The following is a 21,418-nucleotide window of genomic DNA, read 5'->3' on the forward strand; positions in this document are numbered from 1 at the left end:
TTTCCGGTACTAAGCCCCGCCCACCTCAGTGTTTTTCCCTAGTAGTTGGATGATTGGATCAGCCTGTTCTGTCTTGCCTGTTTTACGTCAAAGTACCACGAGTTAGGGAGTGCCCTGACTCATGCTCACACACACACACACACACACACACACACACACACACACACACTCATTCCTGAATAGTGTGAACCAACATACTTGTGAACCACAAAGCATACTTGAGAACACACTCACCTCTACTGTAAGTTTAACCTACAACAGAATGTGATTACAGTTATGAACACAGTTAAGACTGTCAGACAAGTTTACAAACTGGAACAATACCATTCATTTCTATAATGACACTTACATGTTCGAGTCATTCATCCTAAATGTTAGTTTCCTGTTGATTTACATCCAAACTAATTTGAATACGGTCCTGAGAATATTTGCAGCATTATTTTGATCATAGGAAACTGTGTGTGTGTGTGTGTGTGTGTGTGTGTGGTGTCAGAGTCAGATGTATTATCACAGGATTCATAATGACATTTAATTTCAGCACTTCACGAGTGGGCGTGGAAGAATAGAGTTTTTAGCAATATGTGATGAAATAATAGATTTTAGAAAAAAAAACATCTATAGCCTGATATCCACCGAATCTGAATTTCCTTTCAACAAGGCCAGAAACGGTTAATAAACTGCTCCCCACAACCCAAAACATAATTTCAAACTTCTGAATCACGCTGAAAGACAGCGATAGAGAGATAAAATTGAGTGACACCAAACAAGTGAACTGTTAAGGGATGGGAAGACATACTATAATGTCACATATGTCATCGGCTATCGGCTATATCACAGGAAATGGGATGAACAGCTTGTCAGTGACATAAATCACTTCTAATTGAGACATTCCAATCATCTGTTTAGAGACGACAAACTGACTATGGACCTTCTCAGACAAGTATAAACCAACACAAACTAGTATAAAAGTAAAAACAGGCTGAGACAACCACAAATCAGTCGCCTCAGACCAGCAGCGTCAGAAGAACGTCATTAGCATCAACTGAAACCAACTCAAAAGCAGCACAGAATGGTTATGACATGTCCTGTACTGTAAGTACTGTAAGTAGGCCTACATATGAAAGCATGTTTACAAGACTTGTAAAAACATTCTAGAAATCCCTCTTCTAAAAACAGTCTAGAAACCCCTTTTGTTTATCACAGAAACAGTCCATCTGGGATAATAAGACCTTGCAAATGTGCTCAAAATTATTTATTTGAAGCTGTGAGGTATTGTTAGAAGGGCAAGGTAATGCTACAGGAAATGCATGGGTATCAGCTGTACTGTGCTGACACACACTCAAGCACGTAAACAAGAGAAACATTACAGCTGATGACTCCTGTCATAAGTAAAGCCTCTCAGACAGAGACTGATGTGGTTTAGGAAAGCCTATGGATCTGCATTTTTGCACTGTGAACATGGTAACATGAGGATGGGTTTAGTTATAAGGGGTACAAGTATTTGAAAAGTCACAATTTACTGACTCTGAAATACGTGTTATTAGATTGCAATGACACGAGTTCAGACAAGTTATTATAAAAGGTTCTAGTTCGCTTATTGTGAAAGACCCAATCGAAGTAAGAGCCAAGAAGTGAGTTACTTATCCTGAAGCGCCCTCCACTGGCCACATGGAGTTTTTTTTAATGTGTGTATTGACGTCAGGGATGTAATCACCTGACCTAAGATATTCAGAGGGACACGTCCGCCTACAACAATTGTGATTGTATATACACGAAAAAATTCACAGGTCCTGTCACAAAAAAAAATAATAAACCGGGTGCATTAAAGGGGTGCTATAGGGGTCTTTGAAAAATTCAGTGGGAGTAAAAAAAATAAGTTTTTTAAATTATTAAAAATGCATATATATATAAGATAATTTTTATATAATTTTATATTTACATATTTTACAAATTTATTTTTCATCTCTACTTCCTTACATGCAGTATAAATATAAAAAGATATACTACTGGTATATTTTTCTCCATGAAGACTATTAATGGAGGCAATTTGCATTTTTTTTTTATCTTATTCTTTATTTTTTTATGATTTGTTAGGCTATGGTTGGACAACTGAAAATTGTATCTGGGATCCTTAGCGTCAGCTTGCATTGTATCACTGAGGAACCTGGTTCAATTTATTTTAGTCTTGAGAGATCTGGCCCAGTCCATAATCCAGACCTACTACATACATTTACATTGAGTTTTAATTGTGGTATCAAATGTGAGCATAAACTAAATAATAGGATGATGATGATGGTGAAACTGCACATTAAACAAGCTCAAACTACACCACACTTCACATGTATTTTTGAGTCTGTAATCTATGATTTAGCTTTATTTTAACATTAGAACTCACAGAGAGCTATTTCATTCAAAGTTTTCGATGAGATATTTTATCAGATATCAGAGGAACTTCTCTCACCGTCACATGAGGGAATAAGAACGAAATAGGAACAAAATCAAAAACAGAAGATCATCAGAGATTTACACGTTTATTACCACAGCGTCTGCTCTGTATTCTGTCCGAAAAATAAAATTTCAACTGTCATTACATCCAACTGGAAAGCATACGCAAACAAAGCATATGCTTTTCTTACAAAAACACACAAAAAAAAAAACAGATAATAAACATTAAAAAGAACACAACAGGATGCGGGGATTCTTAAGCCTTAAATACAAAGGCCAAAGATGTCTGATGTCTACCAGTCCTAAGATAACTGAAAGAAGACAAACAATGACGCAGACAAATATATTTCTCTATATGTGTAAATAAAGCTATCAAGAAGAGAGAATTTACATTCTGTGGTCCAGCTACAGGACCAGATTCTGAGTCACTATGATGGATGGTGGCAGAACCTTCAAACCAAACATCAACAGCTTCAGAGTGCGAAACATTGAACCTCTACAAACAGGAAAAACCACCCAGTAACCCAAAAATTACCATTCTGGACTGGTCAAGCAGCAGTAAAAAAGTCAGCACACAAAGCCGAAGTCACAATTAAAAGCATTTCAGGCCACACCTATAGAAAAGGCTTCTTTTGTTTTGAGGTTACTGCATTTGACTTGTTCACAAATTGTTCAAAAGTAACCGTTCTGCAGCGTGGTTTGATTTGAAGGAAATGTTTATGCCAGTCTGCAGTTAATCTCTCTTGATGATAATTACTATGACAATAATATGATAAAACAGTAAAACACAAAGACAGCTCACTGTCACTGATCGTTTCTCTCTTTGCATTCATTCGGTGCTGGTGTTTTGTTTGTTTTTTGGTTAGTCGGACCCCCTGTGCTCACTGCACACCGTTCAAATCATGTGACAAAGGCCAGAAGCATCGGAACGTATCTATTGCAGCTGGGAACAATTTTTTAAATTAAAAATCAAAACCTGTTCCATGAATCACTATTCTCTAATGGGGAATACAAGCAAAACCATAATACTGCCACCTGCTGGTTGAGCTTTGTCACACTTTTGTTAATTTAATAATCAATTATCCAGGAATGAGCTTATGCTTAGATGAAAATACTGAGGGATTCGCACTAAATGCTGTTCCATCATTAAAGTTAACTTGCTTTCTTTCCCTTGATTTCCAAAGCTCGCTTTAAGTTAAATTTACCCACATTTGGGGGTAAAGACCCATCAAGTGCAGAACATCAGGTCTTGAAACATCAGAAAGCTTGCCTGATTTTAGAATTTTTATTAAATAAACTAAAATGCGAGTTCTTGTGAAATGGCCGCAGTTCCTTTTATTGCATTAGCTGGAGGACCAGCAGATCTGCAAGATTGGATCTGACTGAGGTTTGACATCAGCTCCAGCATTTTAAATGGTCTGAACTTTTTGGAAATGGTATTGACATAGAAAACAAATGAATGAGGACACAGAAGAAATGCCAGTGTCACCTTTGGCATACACACAAAAGCTGAGGATGGGAAAAAAAAGGATGAAAAGAAGACTACTCGTGTCCTCCCCCTATTAGGTACAGCAGATTTGTGTGTTCAGCATGTATTATGAGCTCACCTCCTGTGCAGCTCCATCCGAGACCATCACTGACAGTCGTCAGACTTAAAATGCAAAATTCCATATGATTGAGATACATACACACAAAAATTTCCCTTATTTACTGCAGCAATAACAGTCTTTTGGATTCTCTTTTACCTGTATATAACGTCTAGGTAGCAACACCTGAACTGTGAGGCCCTGAGGTTTTAAACGGACACACGTTTATTAGATTGTGTGCAAGAGAGTGTATAGAGGGAGACGACAGCAGTTTGGCAGAGAAAAGCCTCTATAACTCTTCCCCAGAGACACTTGGAGAGAGTGAGATGGGCTCAGCTGAGAGAGACAGGTCCAGCTGAGAATGTGTGTGTGTGTGTGTCTCTTTTTCTTTTCCCACCAATAGCCAGCAGATGGAGGGATAGAGAAAGAGACGGAACGAAAGACAGGGCATCAGTGGAAATAGGTGCGGTAACAGACATAAGCACCTGCAGCCAGGACCGTGCACATACACACACTGGCCATCAGGGGGCTCCACGCTCCACAGGCGGGAGCAGGAACAGCCTCTGCGGTGGGAGTCTTGGGCGGAGACCGTGCAGGTTTGGGAGGGGCTTCTCTTGGAACGATTGGGTCGTCGAGTTGTTCGCTTGACAACGGCGTCGCTCCAACCTCACCAGCTGCGACCATCCGTCTGCGTAGGTCAGGCCCGTCTGTGAATGTCTGGGGTGCACTGGAAAAACAGCAACAAAACATGTTTGAATGTGGCTGCTGGGTGTGGATGGGCACAACCAGAGAGAATATATTGGGAGTAGATAAAAGATATTGACAGGCTGACCTGTTTGCACAGATTTCTGCACTGTTTTTTATGATCTCAGTGAAGAAGTGTGTGGGGTCAGAGTTCACCAGGTCGTCTTTGCCGTTAGGAGGATCTATTGGGGGCCGTGGCCTGGGAGGAGGAGTGAATTCCGGGGGGAGATCCTCCTCATTTGATAACTCCTTCCAAGACACCTACTCACACATGAATACAAATACTTCACTGATCAATACAGCCTACCAGAAGTGGGCGGTATGAACAAAATGTTACATATCATGGTAAAAGTATTTTTATGACAGTAAAGGTAGGCCTATATCATATGATGATACAAGTCTTTTTCAGTTATATGATTTAAAAATGACAGGGATTTTTTTTTGGCATTTTATGGCCAAATGGTAGGATGATTCATTTTTAACATTAAATTAAATGGTAAAAATAAATCAAATTAATAAATAAAAATAGTTGTAAAATGGTACACTAACATTCAAAGTTTGGGGTCAGTAAGATTTCTTATTCAACAAGGATGCATTAAAGGTTTAGTTCACTCAAACATGAAAAATCTGTCATTTACTCACCCTCATGTCATTCAAAAAACCATAAGGGTTTCGTTCATCTTCATAACAAATATTAAGATATTTTTAATAAAATCAGAGAGATTTATGACCCTCCATTTAAAGTCTATTCACCCAAAACTCAGATGCTTCGAAAGTTATATAATGTAAAATAATTCGATATGAATCGAGCTGTTTAGTCCTAGTCTTCTGAAGAGACACTTTATGTGATGAACAGATTGAATTTAGGCTTTTATTCACATATAAACATTGATCAGCAAACATAAACAGAGGCTCAACTGTCCTTGCTTGATGAGCAAGAATGAACCTCATTGGTTCTCGCGCTTGCTTAAATTAATTAGCTGCGCACTGTGTGCAGTACTTGGTAGCCTTGTTGTCCGCCTAAATGAATTATAAATCAACATAAAAAACTAGTAGGCTATTTGCAGTATATTAAATCGTTTTTGACCTAATTATTTTGCACTGAAACACACGTGAGTCTGACACACGAGTCTGTCGGCTCTGACAGTGTTGCATCACGTGCACCTGCGCAATTTCATAGTAGCCTATGATTTCCGAAAATAGTACTTACTATGTTGTCAACTAGTGATATCATCACAAGAACTGTTGAGGAATATGCAACATAATTTAGACAATTCTTTTCATCATATGTTATAATAATTACACTATCATTTCAGCTGCTCTGTGAGCGAGGCTGAACATAGGAGCTCATCTTCGCGGCTGAGACACAAATAGACTATTAACTTAAAGCTTTTACTCTTAAGAAACACAAAAGGCATGTCCACTTTAATAAAAAAAGAATATTTATTAAACAAACCAGATCAAGAGCAGAAACGAAATAAAGTGCATAACTGCTATGCCAATTCTGATATGTTCATATACTCAAAACAGACAGGGCAACCTAACGCAGACAAGTTAGCTTACCGCTTTTAGATATGTCATGTTTGTCGTCGAGCTGTGGAAGGCAAACTGTTGCTTGCACACTTTGCATTTAATCTTTTTCCCGATATCAATTTTAACAAAATGCTGCCACAGTCAATGTCTTTGTTGTTGACTTGTTAGAAAAGGACTGACTATTAAACGCTCTCACAATTAAATAAATAAAGCATCAAACCTTCTATAGCCTACTTATCTGTCTCTCTTCTCCAGTGGGCTTGGGCTAATCCAAAAACAAGGGGGGTGTTCTAAAGACAGACTGTTACCTGTGAAACAGGGGTACTCTAAAAACACCCCCATTAGCAGTTTGTGCTTTCCAGCTTATGAAATTAGCATGGCAAAACTGGTGAAATGAGCGCGGCAAAACTGATGAAATGAACGCGGCAAAAAATCGACCAATCAGAATTTTGGTCGAATCAGAACGTATCGACCATTTAATCGACTAATCGACTGGGACAGTACAGCCCTATTTGACAGTATAACTGTTTTTATAGTAATTTTACCAAATAAAGGCATCCTTGGAAAGCATAAAAGTGACATTTAAAAACATTTAAAAATGATTTTACAACCCAACACTTTTGAATGTTAGTGCATCTATCAGCTCTACACCCTGCAACACCCTCAGCAAAGAGTCCAGAAATGAAACATTTCAGAACACCAAGTTTAAACATTTAAAATATGTTGGCTTCTTTAACATCCCATAGCATTACCTGTACAGACGTGTCTCCCATGATGTACTTGGCACCCTCTATGACAGCGAGGTAAGAGAAACGCAGCTGATCAGCTGTCTGGATCAGACCCATGCGGTATCGTCGCATTTCCAGCAATACCTCCTGGATGCGTACTGATGATGGATCTTCCCTCTGAGACATCTGAGAACACACAATAGTAGTTTTTTAGAGGATGTATGTGTGTGTGTGTGTGTGGGCGGGGGGGGGGGGGGGGGGGGGGGGGGGGGGTCTACTGAGCTAAAAAAGAAAGAAAAAAAACCCCCAACAAATCTGAAGTGTGCGTGAGAAATTCCGTCATCCAGCAGGCACAAGGGAAGTCCAAAGTACTGATACTGCTGTTAATTATCTGAAAAAATTTCAAGCACTGTTTACTTGATTTGCATCTCTGCACTTTTTATTATTATTACTGGTCGTTTACTGAATACTTGAAGGTTACATTTCAGTTTATTAGTACTGTATATAATATTTAGAAAATAATTACACTACTTTTCAAATATTTGGGGTCAGTTAGATAATGTCCTCAATATTCAAGATAAGGGACAAAAATACCTCTGTATGTCTTTTATATTTATATCATTCAATATAGTTAATATCTTTTTCTCAAAATATCAGCGTATTTACAAATGTGAGATTGATTTTATTCAATAGTTCCATAAACAAGAAGTTAATATTAGGTGACTTACATTTTAAGACACAATATTGCCTGTTTTTGTTCTATTTCACCAATGAAAATAGTTCCAAAAAAAAGTCCCAGGACTGTCTTGCGTCTCTGCAGGTTAAATGCATTCATGTGGCCTCTGAGCTCTGAGCAGTCTGTGTAAAAGCATCTAAATGCCACTTCAGAAGATGCAGCTTCTGTGTTTCCTCGGCATTGCAAAGATGAATTTTGTTGATACTGATTTCATTTGATTGGTCACAGCCCTATATTGAGTCTTATTATACTAACTGAATTTACTGATTAAATGTAAGAATTTGACACAAAAGATGTATACATTTAATTAGGTACAAAAAAAGCCTTTATAAAGGTAAAAATGCCCATAAAAGGTAAAAAATCAGTTTAAATTTATTGGAAAAGATCATTTCGGTCACTGCTGCAGTCCTAAACCTGCCAAGGTACCAACACAATAATACACTCAGGAAAATATTGTTTTTACCGTTATCAATCAAATCCCAGAAAATATTGAGATATAATTTGTCACTATCGCACATCCCTTACTTGAATAGACTTGAACTTAGTCCAGGTCCCCGATGCACAGGGAAATGGTGACACCAGAATAAAAATATTTATGATTCTGAAGCTGAAAATCCAGAATTATGTTAGGCTTGCACTATGGCACTATGTCACTGAGTACTAGAGATGCGCGGTTGGCGGTTACAGCCGCGGCCTCCGTGGATAAACCGCGGATCGGACGGATGACGTGACGAAAAAAAATACTGTAACTGAAACATGTAAACGTTAATTTTTTTCCTCACACGGTTCACTCGCGCTTTCAATGCCGGCATTCGTTGGATCTCTTACAGACAAGCCACGCGCACACAGACTCTCCTGGTGCTCGCTATGTCCCGCATCTCCCACTACTTACATAAGAATTAAACATCTAAAATGCTTTAAATAATCATACGACTAAAACTAAATGCGATATGGCGATTTAAATTATGTTTGTGATTTCTCTTTGAAGAGAGCTGCTCCAATTGTAAATCTGTTCGTCGTATAAAGCCATCGTGTCTTTCCAGAAAACTTGCGTTTGGATTAGAACACTCGATTGATTATATTTATGATGCCTTTATGACCTTTTTGGATCAAAAAGTAATCCATCCGGCTCCAGGGGGATAAACGAAGGCCTTCTGAGGGTAATCCGTGCGGTTTTGTCGTAAAAATATACATATTTAAAACTTTATAAATAAAAATATCTGACTTCCGGCAACGATCGACGCGCGTTCACGGGTGATGGAAGGCGGCGTACGAGGTAGGACGTAGCGTAGGAACCGTCGTGACGTAGACGTTGTTTTGCTCTGCACTCTGGCTGCGCAGGCACGTTCGTTCTACGTCACGACGGTTCCTACGCTACGTCCTACCTCGTACGCCGACTTCCATCACCCGTGAACGCGCGTCGATCGTTGCCGGAAGTCAGATATTTTCATTTATAAAGTTTTAAATATGTATATTTTTACGACAAAACCGCACGGATTACCCTCAGAAGGCCTTCGTTTATCCCCCTGGAGCCGGATGGATTACTTTTGTGAAGGATGTATGCACATTTTGGGACTTGAAGGAGGTGGACCCCATTGCTTCACATTATATCCACTGAAGGGTCTAAGACATTTTCTAAAATAACTGAAAATGTGTTCGTCTGAAACAAGATTGACATATGCATCTCGAACGGCTTGACGGTGAGTAATGCATGTGTTAAATATCATTTTTGGCCGAACTATCCCTTTAAAAACGACATGAGGGTGATTACGATGACAGAATGTTACATTTTTGGATTAATTATACTTAAAAAAAAAAAAAAAACAGTAAGCTGAGTGTTGGATAAAACTAACTCTATATCGCAGATCATTTCGTTTACATCACCCATAGTTATCATCACATATTTATAGCAACACCCCTAGTAATAATTAATCTTTAAATGTCAATTTTGATCAATATAATGCTTCCTTGCTGAATAAAAGTATTGTACTGGCCCCAAAATATTAAATGATAGTGTATTATTAGTGCCATTTATTTTTTGGTTTTATTGAGTGCCAAGGCACCATTATTCATGAAATTTCACTTGGATAACACCATCTGTCAAATGCACAAATGTCATTGTCATGACTCAATAGAATTTTTGAATAATATATATTAGTTTATATGCTATTGAGTATACTCCTTTATTTAAAAAGTGAAATATTAATAAAAGCAATTTTGTCCGGCAGATATGGCATCACACAGTTCTCTCACCAGTAGAAGGCAGGTGTCTACAAGGCAGAACGTTCCAGAACGGCCAATGCCAGCGCTGCAGTGGACCACGACAGGGCCGTGATCTGGACTCAGACAGCCCGACTCGCGCACTTTCAACAGGAAGTTGAGAAAAGACGCAGGCGACTCTGGCACGCCGAAATCTGGCCATGTGGTGTAGTGGAAATGAAGAATCTCCCGTGTTTCCTGTGTCTTTAAACACACATGACACAACATTAATCATGATGAGTGTGTGTTTGTCTGAATTGAGCCTCTAGCATCTGTAGTATCCAGAGAGTGTCGAGTCAAGTCAACAAGCCGTCCAGCTATAAAGAACATTGCATTAAACATTTTTTGTCGGAAAACAAAAATTTGGCCAAATGGAAGAAAAATGACTGAATAAGCACTGCATAAAATCTCAGTTAAAAATAGCAGAATGATAAGTGAAAGAGATTGACAGATGAGCAAAAGCATGACTGGATGAGATGAGATGAAGTGTCTCACCAACAGATTTTCCAGCTCCAACTCTCGTACTGTGTAGTACGATTTCACATCCTCTGAGATCAGAGTAAGTCTGAAGTTTGTGTCCTCAAAATCAGCCTCCCTCTCTTCTCGCTGAGGCCAGTACTGAGCACACTTTACCTGCACAACACACACACACACACACACACACACACTATAACCTTTATACACTCATTATAACCTTACAACACAAGCTTCACATACACACTCCATATGCATGCTAGAAGTGTTTCAGGCAGGTATCCAAAGCGAGTGTGTATCAATGTTACAGGTATGGTAGAAAGATACAGGTTCGGTGTGTTTCTCTCACCGAGCCTTTCTCTATAACGCGATTCAGCATCACGACCCCTCGGCAGCGCTGTTCCCACACCATCTCCCAGAAGTGACCACAGGTGTTTGGTAACGGACCCTTAACACAAACACAACTTTTAAAACAAGCACAACCAGTGTACTGTATTAATAATACATTTTAAAAACATAAATACCATGAATGTGTCCTGCAACAGAGTTTATAAGACTAAGAAGCAGCATTACCATTCAGTAATATTTTGAAATGCTGTTACAACAATTTAAAGTAATGTAATGTCTGTTTTTTTTTTCATTTATATATATATATATATATATATATATATATATATATATATGTTATAATGTAATGTATTCCTGATGGCAAAGCAAAATTTTCAGCATTATCTTCAGTGTCACATGATCCTTTACAAATCATTATAATATGCTGATTTGGTGCTCAAGAATCATTTCTTATCATCATCAATGTTAAAAACATTTGTGTGGATTAATATTTTTGTGGAAACCGTGATACAGTTTTCTCTTTATTCAAAGTTATTCTTTGAATAAAAAGTTCAAAAGAATAGCATTTATTTAAAAAACAACACTATATATGTCTTTACTGTCCCTTTTGATCAATGTAATGCATCATTGCTAAATTAAAAATATTAATTTCTTTAAAAAACTTACTGACCCTTAAGTTTTTAATGTTATGTGAGAAAAAAAAACTTCAGGCTTGACATGTTTGGTGAACATGTCTGTACAGTAGTTACTAAATTTTTAAATTATAATAAATGTATTTGAGACTATTCATTTTGCTTATAGTGAAAACCTTAAGTTTCAGTAAACCACACATTTGAGCAGTCAATTTTACATGACATTTCGGGTGAGAATGTGTGCTTGTTTTGTGTGTTTGTGGTTGTAGCAGGCAATGCTCTGACTGAACAAGGCTTGCAGGTTGAGACAAGTCTGCTGCTAATTTATCTGTATAATAAAGAAACCCGTCACGCTGACTCAACTCAAGATTTCACAACATTTCCCAGTGTTCTCTCCAGATACAGGAGCGGGAAAATCTCTCTGGTAGATGCCATGAGTGTCAAAATGGAATGTCTCTGCAGTTTATCAGTGTGTGACGTTGGCTGGGGTGTTGGCGGACTAAGGGACACGTAATACTAACATCGACGCAAATGTCAAAACCAGGATAAATGGGGGGTTACAGGGAGTTCCCCATTACTTGCTTACCTATCATTGTTTTAGTGTAGCAATCCAGGATAAGTCAGTGTTTCCTAACCTTTTTGTCTTATGTATCACTAAAGTCCCATCTGAAAGTCAAATACCAGAAGTGTTACTTTTACTCATATTGTACTGTATCATTTAGCACTATTATTTTATAACCCATTTAGTTCGATTTTATTTGATTGGCTGAAACACCTGGTGCGACAAATAATAAAGAGAATTTAATTTTGTTTTTGTTACCAATTTTAATAGTGGCCAACCAATTAAAACTTTTGTTTTTGCAAAAATTGTGTCATGGGCGCTGTGAATTTTAGTGATGGCCCCCACGTGAACGAATAGCGTTTACTATTGCAAAAGTCTATCAATGCAATAAACATGTCATGATTCTGCCCTCTTGTCATTTCCTTTCTCTAGTCTTGAGGCAGGATCATGACAGACCCATGTTTTGTGTGCAGGCACTTGGCCTTGATTTTGGGTTGTGTGCTCGTGTTGTCTCGTTCTCTTTCCCCGCCCCCTTGTTATCCTCATCTTGTCTTCATTGCCTGATCAGTGTCACCTGCTGTCGTTATCTGTTCTCCCTATATTATCCCCTTGTGTTTGCTGTCCTGTGCTGGTTCATTGTGATTGAGGCCCTGTCCACACGGACACGGGTATTTTTATAACCGTGACTTTTTTTACGCGGTTCGGCCGTTCGTCCACACGAAAACGCACTGAAACCGAACATTTTTGAAAACCCCTGCCAGGGTGAGGATTTTCAGAAACGCCGGTTACAGTGTTGTCGTGTAGACAGTGAAACCGGGGTTTTTGCCTTGCGACGTCAGAGTGTGCGCCGTTATCAGCTGTGTTTGACGTCAGATTTGCGCTTCTGATTGGCCAACGTGGCTTTACGGTTAAGGTTTATATCGCCGCCTGCTGGCGTGGCATGCTCTTGACCGCACTTGATACGTGTTTTTGCGTTTTCATGTAGACGGAGACCGAGCATGTGTGGACGGGATTTTATTTAAAACGCTGTAGGAAAAACTCCTGATTGTGTGTGTATCCACACATGGTAATACTTGTGAGTACCTTGTCTTGAGTTCTGTCTAAACAAAGAAGTTTTCTTGTAATAGTTATTTTGTTCCTGTGAAGTCTGTGTCTTAGTCAAGTGTTGTTTGTCTTTTGCTTTGCCCGTGCTGTTTTTCCCCCCTCGTGGGGTTTTGTTTTCCTGTTTTGTTATCAATAAACCTTGTGTTTCTGCAAACGTCTGCGATTGGGTTCGTTTCCTGAATATCCGTGACAAAACATTTTATGTAAGCAATAAGGTACGAGAGGCTAGTGCTGTATCGTGAATAAGTCACGGCCGTGAACACCACATATGTTTACGTTGCTAAGAGTGGTTGTTAGGGGTGTTATGTAGTGAATGTGACACATAGAACCGTTGGGTGAAGCGATCAGAATCAAGGACTGGAACTAATCGTTTTATAATTTGAATGAATGAATGCTGTTAATGTGTCTGTTAAGACCAACAGAAACATTTGCATCAATGTGTTTTTAAAGGAAAGATGTTCTTAGGGATGCTACTATAAATAGGGCTGGGCGATAAACGTTATCATATCGAGATCGCCATTAAAATTTACATGGATAACGATGATAAACTCATGAACATTTTTACTCTATATGGATTAATCTAACAGCCTATCATACAGCAGAAATAAACACGACAACAACCAGTCAGTGCATGCCGCTAATAAGTGATTTCTGTGTGAATGAACAGCGTGGTTTCGTCTAATACACAAACTCACACACATGTGACGCTCAGTGTTTTCAGCGTCTGCCATCTCAATATATCAGGACATGAACACATGAACTCCAGAGCTGCTTTGAGAGTCACTTCACAAGCTTTATTCACCCTTTCATTTGAGAAAAACTATCGTCAAATACACACTGAAACTAAAACCGAAAGATCTTCACGACAAGCAGTCAAAACAAAAGTTTGGTTTAACTTCAAGAAATTATGACAGAAATGTCACTGCTGTATACTAAAATGTACTTCTCAAAAAGGAATAATATTATTATTTTTAAGGAATATCACACAACCAAGTTTTTTTCCATCCATGTTTTAAATGTATACAGTTCTGTTGTGCAGCATCTTATTCGACAAATAATAAAAATGTCGCACGCCGTAGTTACATATTCTAAGTGCATTAAAGGGGTGGTTCAGAATTTTGGACATCGGGCCTCATTTCCAAGTTAGCCTTAGTGTTATTTATCAGTGGAGACAGTTTTCAAAAATTTTCATCCAGTCGTTCCAGTTGCATAGTTCGCCGGTGCTAGGCTAGCGCGAGTCAACGGTAACTGCTATGCTGCCATTAAAAACAGTTTTACCCACTCCACAGTACACCAAAAGCAAATAAATTATAACGCCAGACTATCGATGTAAATGTCTGTTGAGAGAATAATGTTAGAAATCAAACTACCCTTTCATTGCATTGCAATAGTTATACTTTGTTCACTGTATTTATTAGCACAGTCTACAGCAGCGGCGGAGTGATATGTAGTTACCTAGGCAACCGAGAGAGGTAGTGAGAGAGAGGTAGAGAGACGTAGTGCAGGTAGTTCCGACTGTAGTGCGCTTCGGTTCTGTGTTTACTTTTCGGCGCGGTACTACTAACCGGAGCAAAGTAAAATTCCACCGCTGCGGAGAAACTAGTTCCTGTAAATGTATTGCGATCATTGAGATGCAAGAGTAGTTTGATTTTTAACATTATTCTCTTAACAGACATTTACATCGATAGTCTGGCGTTATAATTTATTTGCTTTTGGTGTACTGTGGAGTGGGTAAAACTGTTTTTAATGGCAGGCTAGCAGTTACCGTTGACTCGCGCTAGCCTAGCACCGGCGAACTATGCAACTGGAACGACTGGATGAAAATTTTTTAAAACTGTCTCCACTGATAAATAACACTAAGGCTAACTTGGAAATGAGGCCCGATGTCCAAAATCCTGAACCACCCCTTTAATGTCTTCAAGCCGTGCAATGGATTTGGTAGGCAGCAGGCTAGCCGTTTATTTAGAAACATAATTAACCATGGGTCCAAAAAAAACCTCCAAACAAGTTATTTTACTGAACTTAAGAACCATTTACTTGTGTAAACGCCACAATAAAAGTACATAGTATAAGAGCAAATTTTTGTCAGTACCACAACCATGTTGGAGACAGTGTGGAGCGGTAAATGTAAACCATTCACATGTCTTTTGGCTCTGTCCTGTTATTACACAGTTTTGGGAGGATGTCCACTTGGTTATTGTTGAAATCTTGGGTTATGATATACCCAAGTCATGTTCAGTGCTGTATTTTGGTAATATGAAAAGAAACATTGTGTCAAGAGAAGACCGATACCTGTTTAAAATTTTGTTAGCAGCATGTAAAAAGGCCATTACGAAAAGATGGTACAAGCCGGACCCCCCAACACGAGATGAATGGCTGAAACTAGTGTCTGAAATAAGTGTAATGGAATGGTTGACTCATAAGATAAGAGTTCAAGAGGATCAACGCACAAATAATTGGGGAAAATGGACTGTATTTACATCCCAACGACAAGAAGAGGTCTGAAGTTGATGTATCTCATTCACTAAATTGTAATGTTTAGGTGATCCAGATTGTTCCTTTTTTTTTCTTTTTTCTCATTGGTTTGTTTGTTTGTTTTACTAATTATAATTTTTGTATATATGTGATGAAACTATAAAAAATAAAGTATAAAAAAAAAGTACATAGTATAAACAGTAGGGGTGTCCCCGACTAAGGATTTTCATAGTCGAATCAGATTCGTGAAGTCCTGCCTATAGTCGACTAATAGTCGAATCATGTGTGTGGTGTTGGGGAGGGGGCGGGGCTTTAACATTTTAATTTTAACACTTTAACATATTTCACATGCAAATCAAATTAAATCGGCTGAATTGCCTGTAGGGGCATGCTCTATGTAGGCCTACAGCGCAACATCGATGCAGTGAAAAATAATCAACAATTAAGAACACAATATACATTTATGATAAATAAAAATACAAAACGAAATAAGTCAGAATCAAGTCACAAGAGGCAGAACAAATGTGTGCAAAATGCCTAAAGTGCAGGGGAACAATATTCAAAACACAAGTCACAAATAGTTATATTAGATCACCCTGAGTGATCAATTAATAAAATAAAAATAAAGAAATTATTAAAATAACGAAAGTATGGCCAGGATTGTCAACTTTGTCTTTTTAACTGCAGAAACAACAATAAACGCTAAACTGGAGCGGCAGTCTTTTTAGCTAAACGTGTTCACACTTCACAGTATCCAAAAATCAAATTAGAAGTAGAACCGGCTGAAATGTTTTGAAATCACTTGTACCCATACCTGATCGAAAAAACAAAATCCAGTCTTTCACTCGGCCTGTGTCCGTTTGAGTCTTTTCAAATTGTGTGCGCGTATAAAATAGCCTACATTGTAAACCGCTTAACGTGAAAAACGCTTAACGGCTTTGTCCTAAAACTGTTATATTAAAAGATCAAATTCTGTACACACCTTATTAATAAAGCATACTATATAGCCTACAGAAAAGCAGATGAGCCCAGAATATGAACGCAGCGCGTTTTATTATAGGCTACGTTAAGCATTTTTCCTCCCATAGAAAACCGTTAAAGAAAAAGCTGTGACTTTCTAAAGGAAAAACGCGTTGCGTTCATATTCTGGGTTCATCTGCTTATCTGCACATGGAATGGTTTCTTAAGGTGTGTAGCCTACTGTGTACATACATTAAGCACGTAAAAGTGTCATTTAAGCGTTTTAAAAGCTTTTTTTCACGTTAAGCGTTTTAGAACGTCCTGAGGAAAACCAACCTGTTAACGTTGGCCGGCAGAAGTGCGATCATGGTTTTCCTGATGCTAAATCCAGCCTTGGAGATTATCCTTTCTGATGGTGTGCATCTTTAGATTTTCTTATCCCAGACATTTTTAAAGATTTAAATCCCTGCCGACAAGACGCTCCTCTGTCGGTCACGGATCGAAAGTGAAACTTAAATCTGTCACGGGGTGTTTGGATTTATTCACGCTGCACGCAGTTAAAAAATATTTATTAAAAGCTTCTTTCTTTGCACATTTTTATTGACAGCATTATCATAATAGGCTGTATTAACGTATTGACAGAAAACCAGTAGTTCTATGTGAAATCAGACATTGAGCACACTCATATAGCAAAAATGACATAATCCTCATTTAATAACACATCTGCGAAGATTCGACCGTGAGATTGGTAGTCGAATCAGGCTCCTCCTATCGAAGCATCGAATCTTCGACTATTCGGGGTCACCCCTAATAAACAGTAATAACAACCTGGTGGATGAGTAATGATCTTCCAGTGCTGTTTTAGCTACGCAATCCTATTCTATGGCGCATGATAAATTAAGACCTCAAACCAATCCAAGCGCACTCCAGCTATAAAACAGTGTTCGATTGGTCTCTACACATCATCCCTATCCACTATACCCACCCACCACACTCAAGATCCATTTTCCATTGGTTGAACTCTCAAATGACTTTGGAAAACATTGCATCATGATTGCGACACAATCGGATTCTGGAAGTCCTATCGCTTTAGCCAAGCAGCATGTCATGTCACTCCGTAATCTACACATTGTTCTATGTTGTTTTTGGGCTCATTCGAGACCACCTGCTCTATATGTGATCTACTGTGATTTACTAAGGCTCCGCAAAGTTAAAAACAATAACTTGGTCCAAAAGCATTATGTGTAATCTTACTACACTGATATATGACAAGTCTATCTGTTATATACAATGATATTACAGATCACATTTTCATGTAAAGCAGGGGTTTTTTTCACGCAATGGAAATGGAGCATTTCTAATATGTCAGCAAATTTAAAAGCACTTGTTAAGTGATCGTCATATTCCCTATACTCACTGTAAAGCCAGGCTTCTAAGCTTTAAAATGACACCTATTTTATGTTGGTTAAGTAAAGTGACAACTTAGTAATGCCCCTTGCTTCGGATTTAAGAGGTAAAGGTTAATGATTAATTATTTAATTGATTGTTAATTTAAACAACAATCGATTATTAGAATGTATGTATTAACATCTAATCTCTTTTCTATATCCTTGTGAAGAAAACTGACCAAGATTTGCACTTTTCTAAAAGTCCCACCTAAAATAAGAGTGATTTAACATTTTCATTCAGTTCACCAGGCATTTTTTACGCATTGTAACACAAATAAATCCCATGCAAAAACAACATTTCTGCACTTTTGTTGGTGTGAACAGGCATTAATAATCCACATTTTAAGATCTTAAAAAGTAACAAATAATAAACCATAACATTTTCAATTGTGTGAACTTGACGATATTTTCCACAGGATATATGTCCCTATTACTGTTAATGAACTCTTCAGTGTTTTTGTCAGATGTCATGCAGGTGCAAATACAGCATCAGATTCCTCAGCAGATACAAATCTGGGGTGTAAGTGTCAGTATGTCACCTGAGTTAGTATGTAGTTTCTCTGAGCTTCATCCACTGAGATCAGACTGGCATTGATGTAGTCATTATTGCCGATCTGTAGATGAATACGGCTGTGGTCAACTGTGAAAAGAGAGCGAGATTAAGCTGTGGGGCACATCACCCATGATGCTTTGCAAATTCAGCGGTGGAACGATTCTTTTTCAGGTCCTGTTCTCAGTTCCCCACAAGAGAAAAAAACATCTTCTTGATGAAAACACTCAATTGAAACAGATAAAACACACAGGCATTTATTTAATGTGGTGTTTTGCGAGCTGAGGACCTTTTCAGGTTGTTGTGGAAAAAGAAAAAGACTCAGAGAAAGAGGAAACCACAACAGTGTCGCTCTTTGTGACGGAAGAGTTAAAAAAGGGAGAGAAAAAAAGACATGACATCTTCAGTGTGAAATGACTTTAACAGCTCGCTGATAACAGGCCCCTTCCGTTAGGTGTCACTCACTGTGTCGAACAGGGGAAGAGGCACACTTACATGGGCTGACGTCTCTGTAGCGATTACGACTTCTGTTTTCTGGAAGTTTGGCGATCTTGCATGGTAGGTCACTGGACTGCTGCCTAATCTCCTACAGTAAAACAGAAGTCTATGAGATGAAAATACTTCAATCTGTTAGTGAAACAAATATGTGGCAAATGATTTGCTGGGAGAAACTATATGGCACACAGTTATGAGGGACCACCAGCATCCAGTTTAGGATGCCATTCATTCATCACTGTTATTAAAAAATATGCAAGTGAGTCAGAGAAGTAGATAAAGGTAGCAATCCAACTAATAACAGACTTCCTCTCATAAAAAACGACCTCATTCCCACCATATCTATTTTTGTCTCCGTTTAAAAATGACAAATTCAGGTCATCTCTTTAACTTGTCAAATCGTTTTTTCTGAGTTAAGGAGCGGAATCTGACCTGTCAAAAATAAACATCAAATCAAATAAACAAAACAAACTTGTTTTGGGTTGTTATGGATATTTATAGCATCATAGTCAAGTATGAAGCGCCAGAATCAGTTCTTTACCTGGTAAACGGCGTTCCAGTTCCCGAGCTCATCGATTTCCCGAAACTCGGCTTCCATTGCCGCGTGTGTTCCGCGACGCTCGATAGATGGCTCCCTGACAATACAATTAATCATAAAGTTGATATCGAATCACATAAAATGAAATTACTTTTAAAGTCTGTTTTAATTTTCTTACAGAACGGTTCTGATGGTACTGTTGTGTCGCCCTTACCGGAAACACGCTGCTCGCTCCTCCCGCAGCACGGCTCTCCGCTCTGCGTCGTGAAAACGCCCCTCTTTCCTCACAATAACCAATGAAAGACTGTGAGTGTCCGCGAAACTAGGGTAAAGGCCAATCAGCGCAAAGTAGTGGGGCATGGCAACCACTTCGGCCAATCATACTACGGAGAGTTACTGCTTTATTCGTCTGGGCTCTGTAGTTTTTGTAGATCGGGGAGTTTACGCAATAATACGCATGTGCGTAATGATATTTAGAAAAGTGCATGAAGTAAAATGGATCATATATTACAACCCAAACTTTCTCTTTACAGTATTAAAAGTGGAATCAATTAAACGTATATAGTTATTTCTTTGCAAGAAGCATTCAATAAAGTAAATGTGATATGTTGTAGCCTATATGTAAATTTCATTATATGAGGTTTTTTTTTGTGTGAATTAAGGCTTAATATAGAAAAAATATGTCATATTATTTTTATTATTTAATACGGTGTTTAGGTTAATATAGAGCAAAGTGATTTAAAATCTAATGCATCTGGTGGGATCTAGTGCTATTTGGTGGGAGAAATAAATACAATCATGTAATACATGTGTAACCACTAGATGCCATATATATATATATATATATATATATATATATATATATATATATATATATATATATATATATATATATATATAATTACTTAGCCTACCTTTATTAGATTTTCAGTTTGGTTATATATTTAGACATTGTCAAAGACTTCATCGTGGCGGATTAGTAGAATATTCAACAAATTGTTCTGCATTTTCATATTTGTTGTATTTCCCATTATTTTCCTATGACCTAAGCAGAGATGGGCAGTTTTTTAATCAGCCTACATGTATTTGAAATACGTATTTAATTACTTTTAAGTATTTTGTAATTTGTATTTTCCTTAACAAAAATAAATGAAATGTAATTTGTAAATAAATATTTTGAGGGACTGTAATTTGTATTTAAAATACTTAAAATAGTTATTTAAATATATCATTTTATTTCGCATATATTAACCTTCATCACTATAGGCTTAATAGGACCATAGACATAACATACGAGTAGGACTACCAAATTGCCTATCACAGTTTTTGGCTAGATGCAAGAAACTCATGTGACATTAAACCTCCTATTGATCCTATTCTCATTGACCCTATTCTCATCTCGTTTCTCCGAAGTGGAAGCTAACCGGTAAACCCTACGTTAATGGGGTAAAGATGGTAATATCCAAAATCCTTGAGACTTTTTTGTTTTGTTCCCATGAGGAAAAAACTTCATACATCACACAAAATGATGTTTTTTGAAAAAGTAAAAATGCAGAAAGTTTTCTGTGATGGGTTTAGGGGTAGGGGTATGTATAAAAATATGATGTCCCCATATGGAAACCCAATGTGTGTGTGTGTGTGTTCACTTAGCAAGTGCCACAACCAGCTTTGTGCCATGCGTGATTGTTTTTCCCAAACCAGTTAATGTAAAAATAAATAATTAAAAATATAATATAATATAAAAACATAATATAAAAATAAAAACATTTTGGTCTAAATTTGCTTGTAAAATAGGTTGTTC

General features: G+C 37.9%; 1 protein-coding gene across 3 annotated transcripts; it reads right to left on the reverse strand.

Annotated features, from left to right (window-relative positions):
- Positions 1 to 4,228: 4,228 nt before the first annotated feature.
- Positions 4,229 to 19,916, reverse strand: ptpn1 (protein tyrosine phosphatase non-receptor type 1). Of its 3 annotated transcripts, none has more exons than XM_056236617.1 (10): positions 19,832 to 19,916; positions 19,621 to 19,714; positions 19,080 to 19,170; positions 18,574 to 18,674; positions 10,855 to 10,953; positions 10,527 to 10,664; positions 10,026 to 10,235; positions 7,061 to 7,222; positions 4,864 to 5,036; positions 4,229 to 4,758 (listed from the first exon to the last, which is right to left on the reverse strand). In XM_056236617.1, exons 2-10 carry the CDS (start codon positions 19,675 to 19,677, stop codon positions 4,482 to 4,484), a joined length of 1,308 nt encoding a protein of 435 aa, XP_056092592.1. In that variant the 5' UTR covers positions 19,678 to 19,714; positions 19,832 to 19,916; the 3' UTR covers positions 4,229 to 4,481. The 3 variants fall into 3 exon arrangements, with proteins under 3 accessions (XP_056092592.1, XP_056092594.1, XP_056092593.1); XM_056236619.1 differs by having other exon boundaries at positions 19,796 to 19,882; XM_056236618.1 differs by having other exon boundaries at positions 19,621 to 19,846.
- Between the last annotated feature and the right edge of the window lie 1,502 nt (positions 19,917 to 21,418).

The sequence above is a fragment of the Rhinichthys klamathensis genome, unplaced genomic scaffold (genome assembly GCF_029890125.1).
Source record: "Rhinichthys klamathensis goyatoka isolate OS25496 unplaced genomic scaffold, OSU_Roscu_1.1 h1tg000457l_1, whole genome shotgun sequence".
NCBI lineage: Eukaryota > Metazoa > Chordata > Actinopteri > Cypriniformes > Leuciscidae > Rhinichthys > Rhinichthys klamathensis.

Bases quoted from the DNA above. Each gene is read 5' to 3' on its own strand.
- ptpn1 (XM_056236618.1), bottom strand. From the start codon at position 19,734: ATGATTAATTGTATTGTCAGGGAGCCATCTATCGAGCGTCGCGGAACA. The intron at 10,665-10,854 runs GTGAGAGAAACA...TGTGTTGTGCAG, and splicing joins GCGTTATAGAGAAAGGCTCG to GTAAAGTGTGCTCAGTACTG. The intron at 7,223-10,025 runs GTGAGAGAACTG...GTGTGTTCTCAG, and splicing joins TAGACACCTGCCTTCTACTG to ATGTCTCAGAGGGAAGATCC.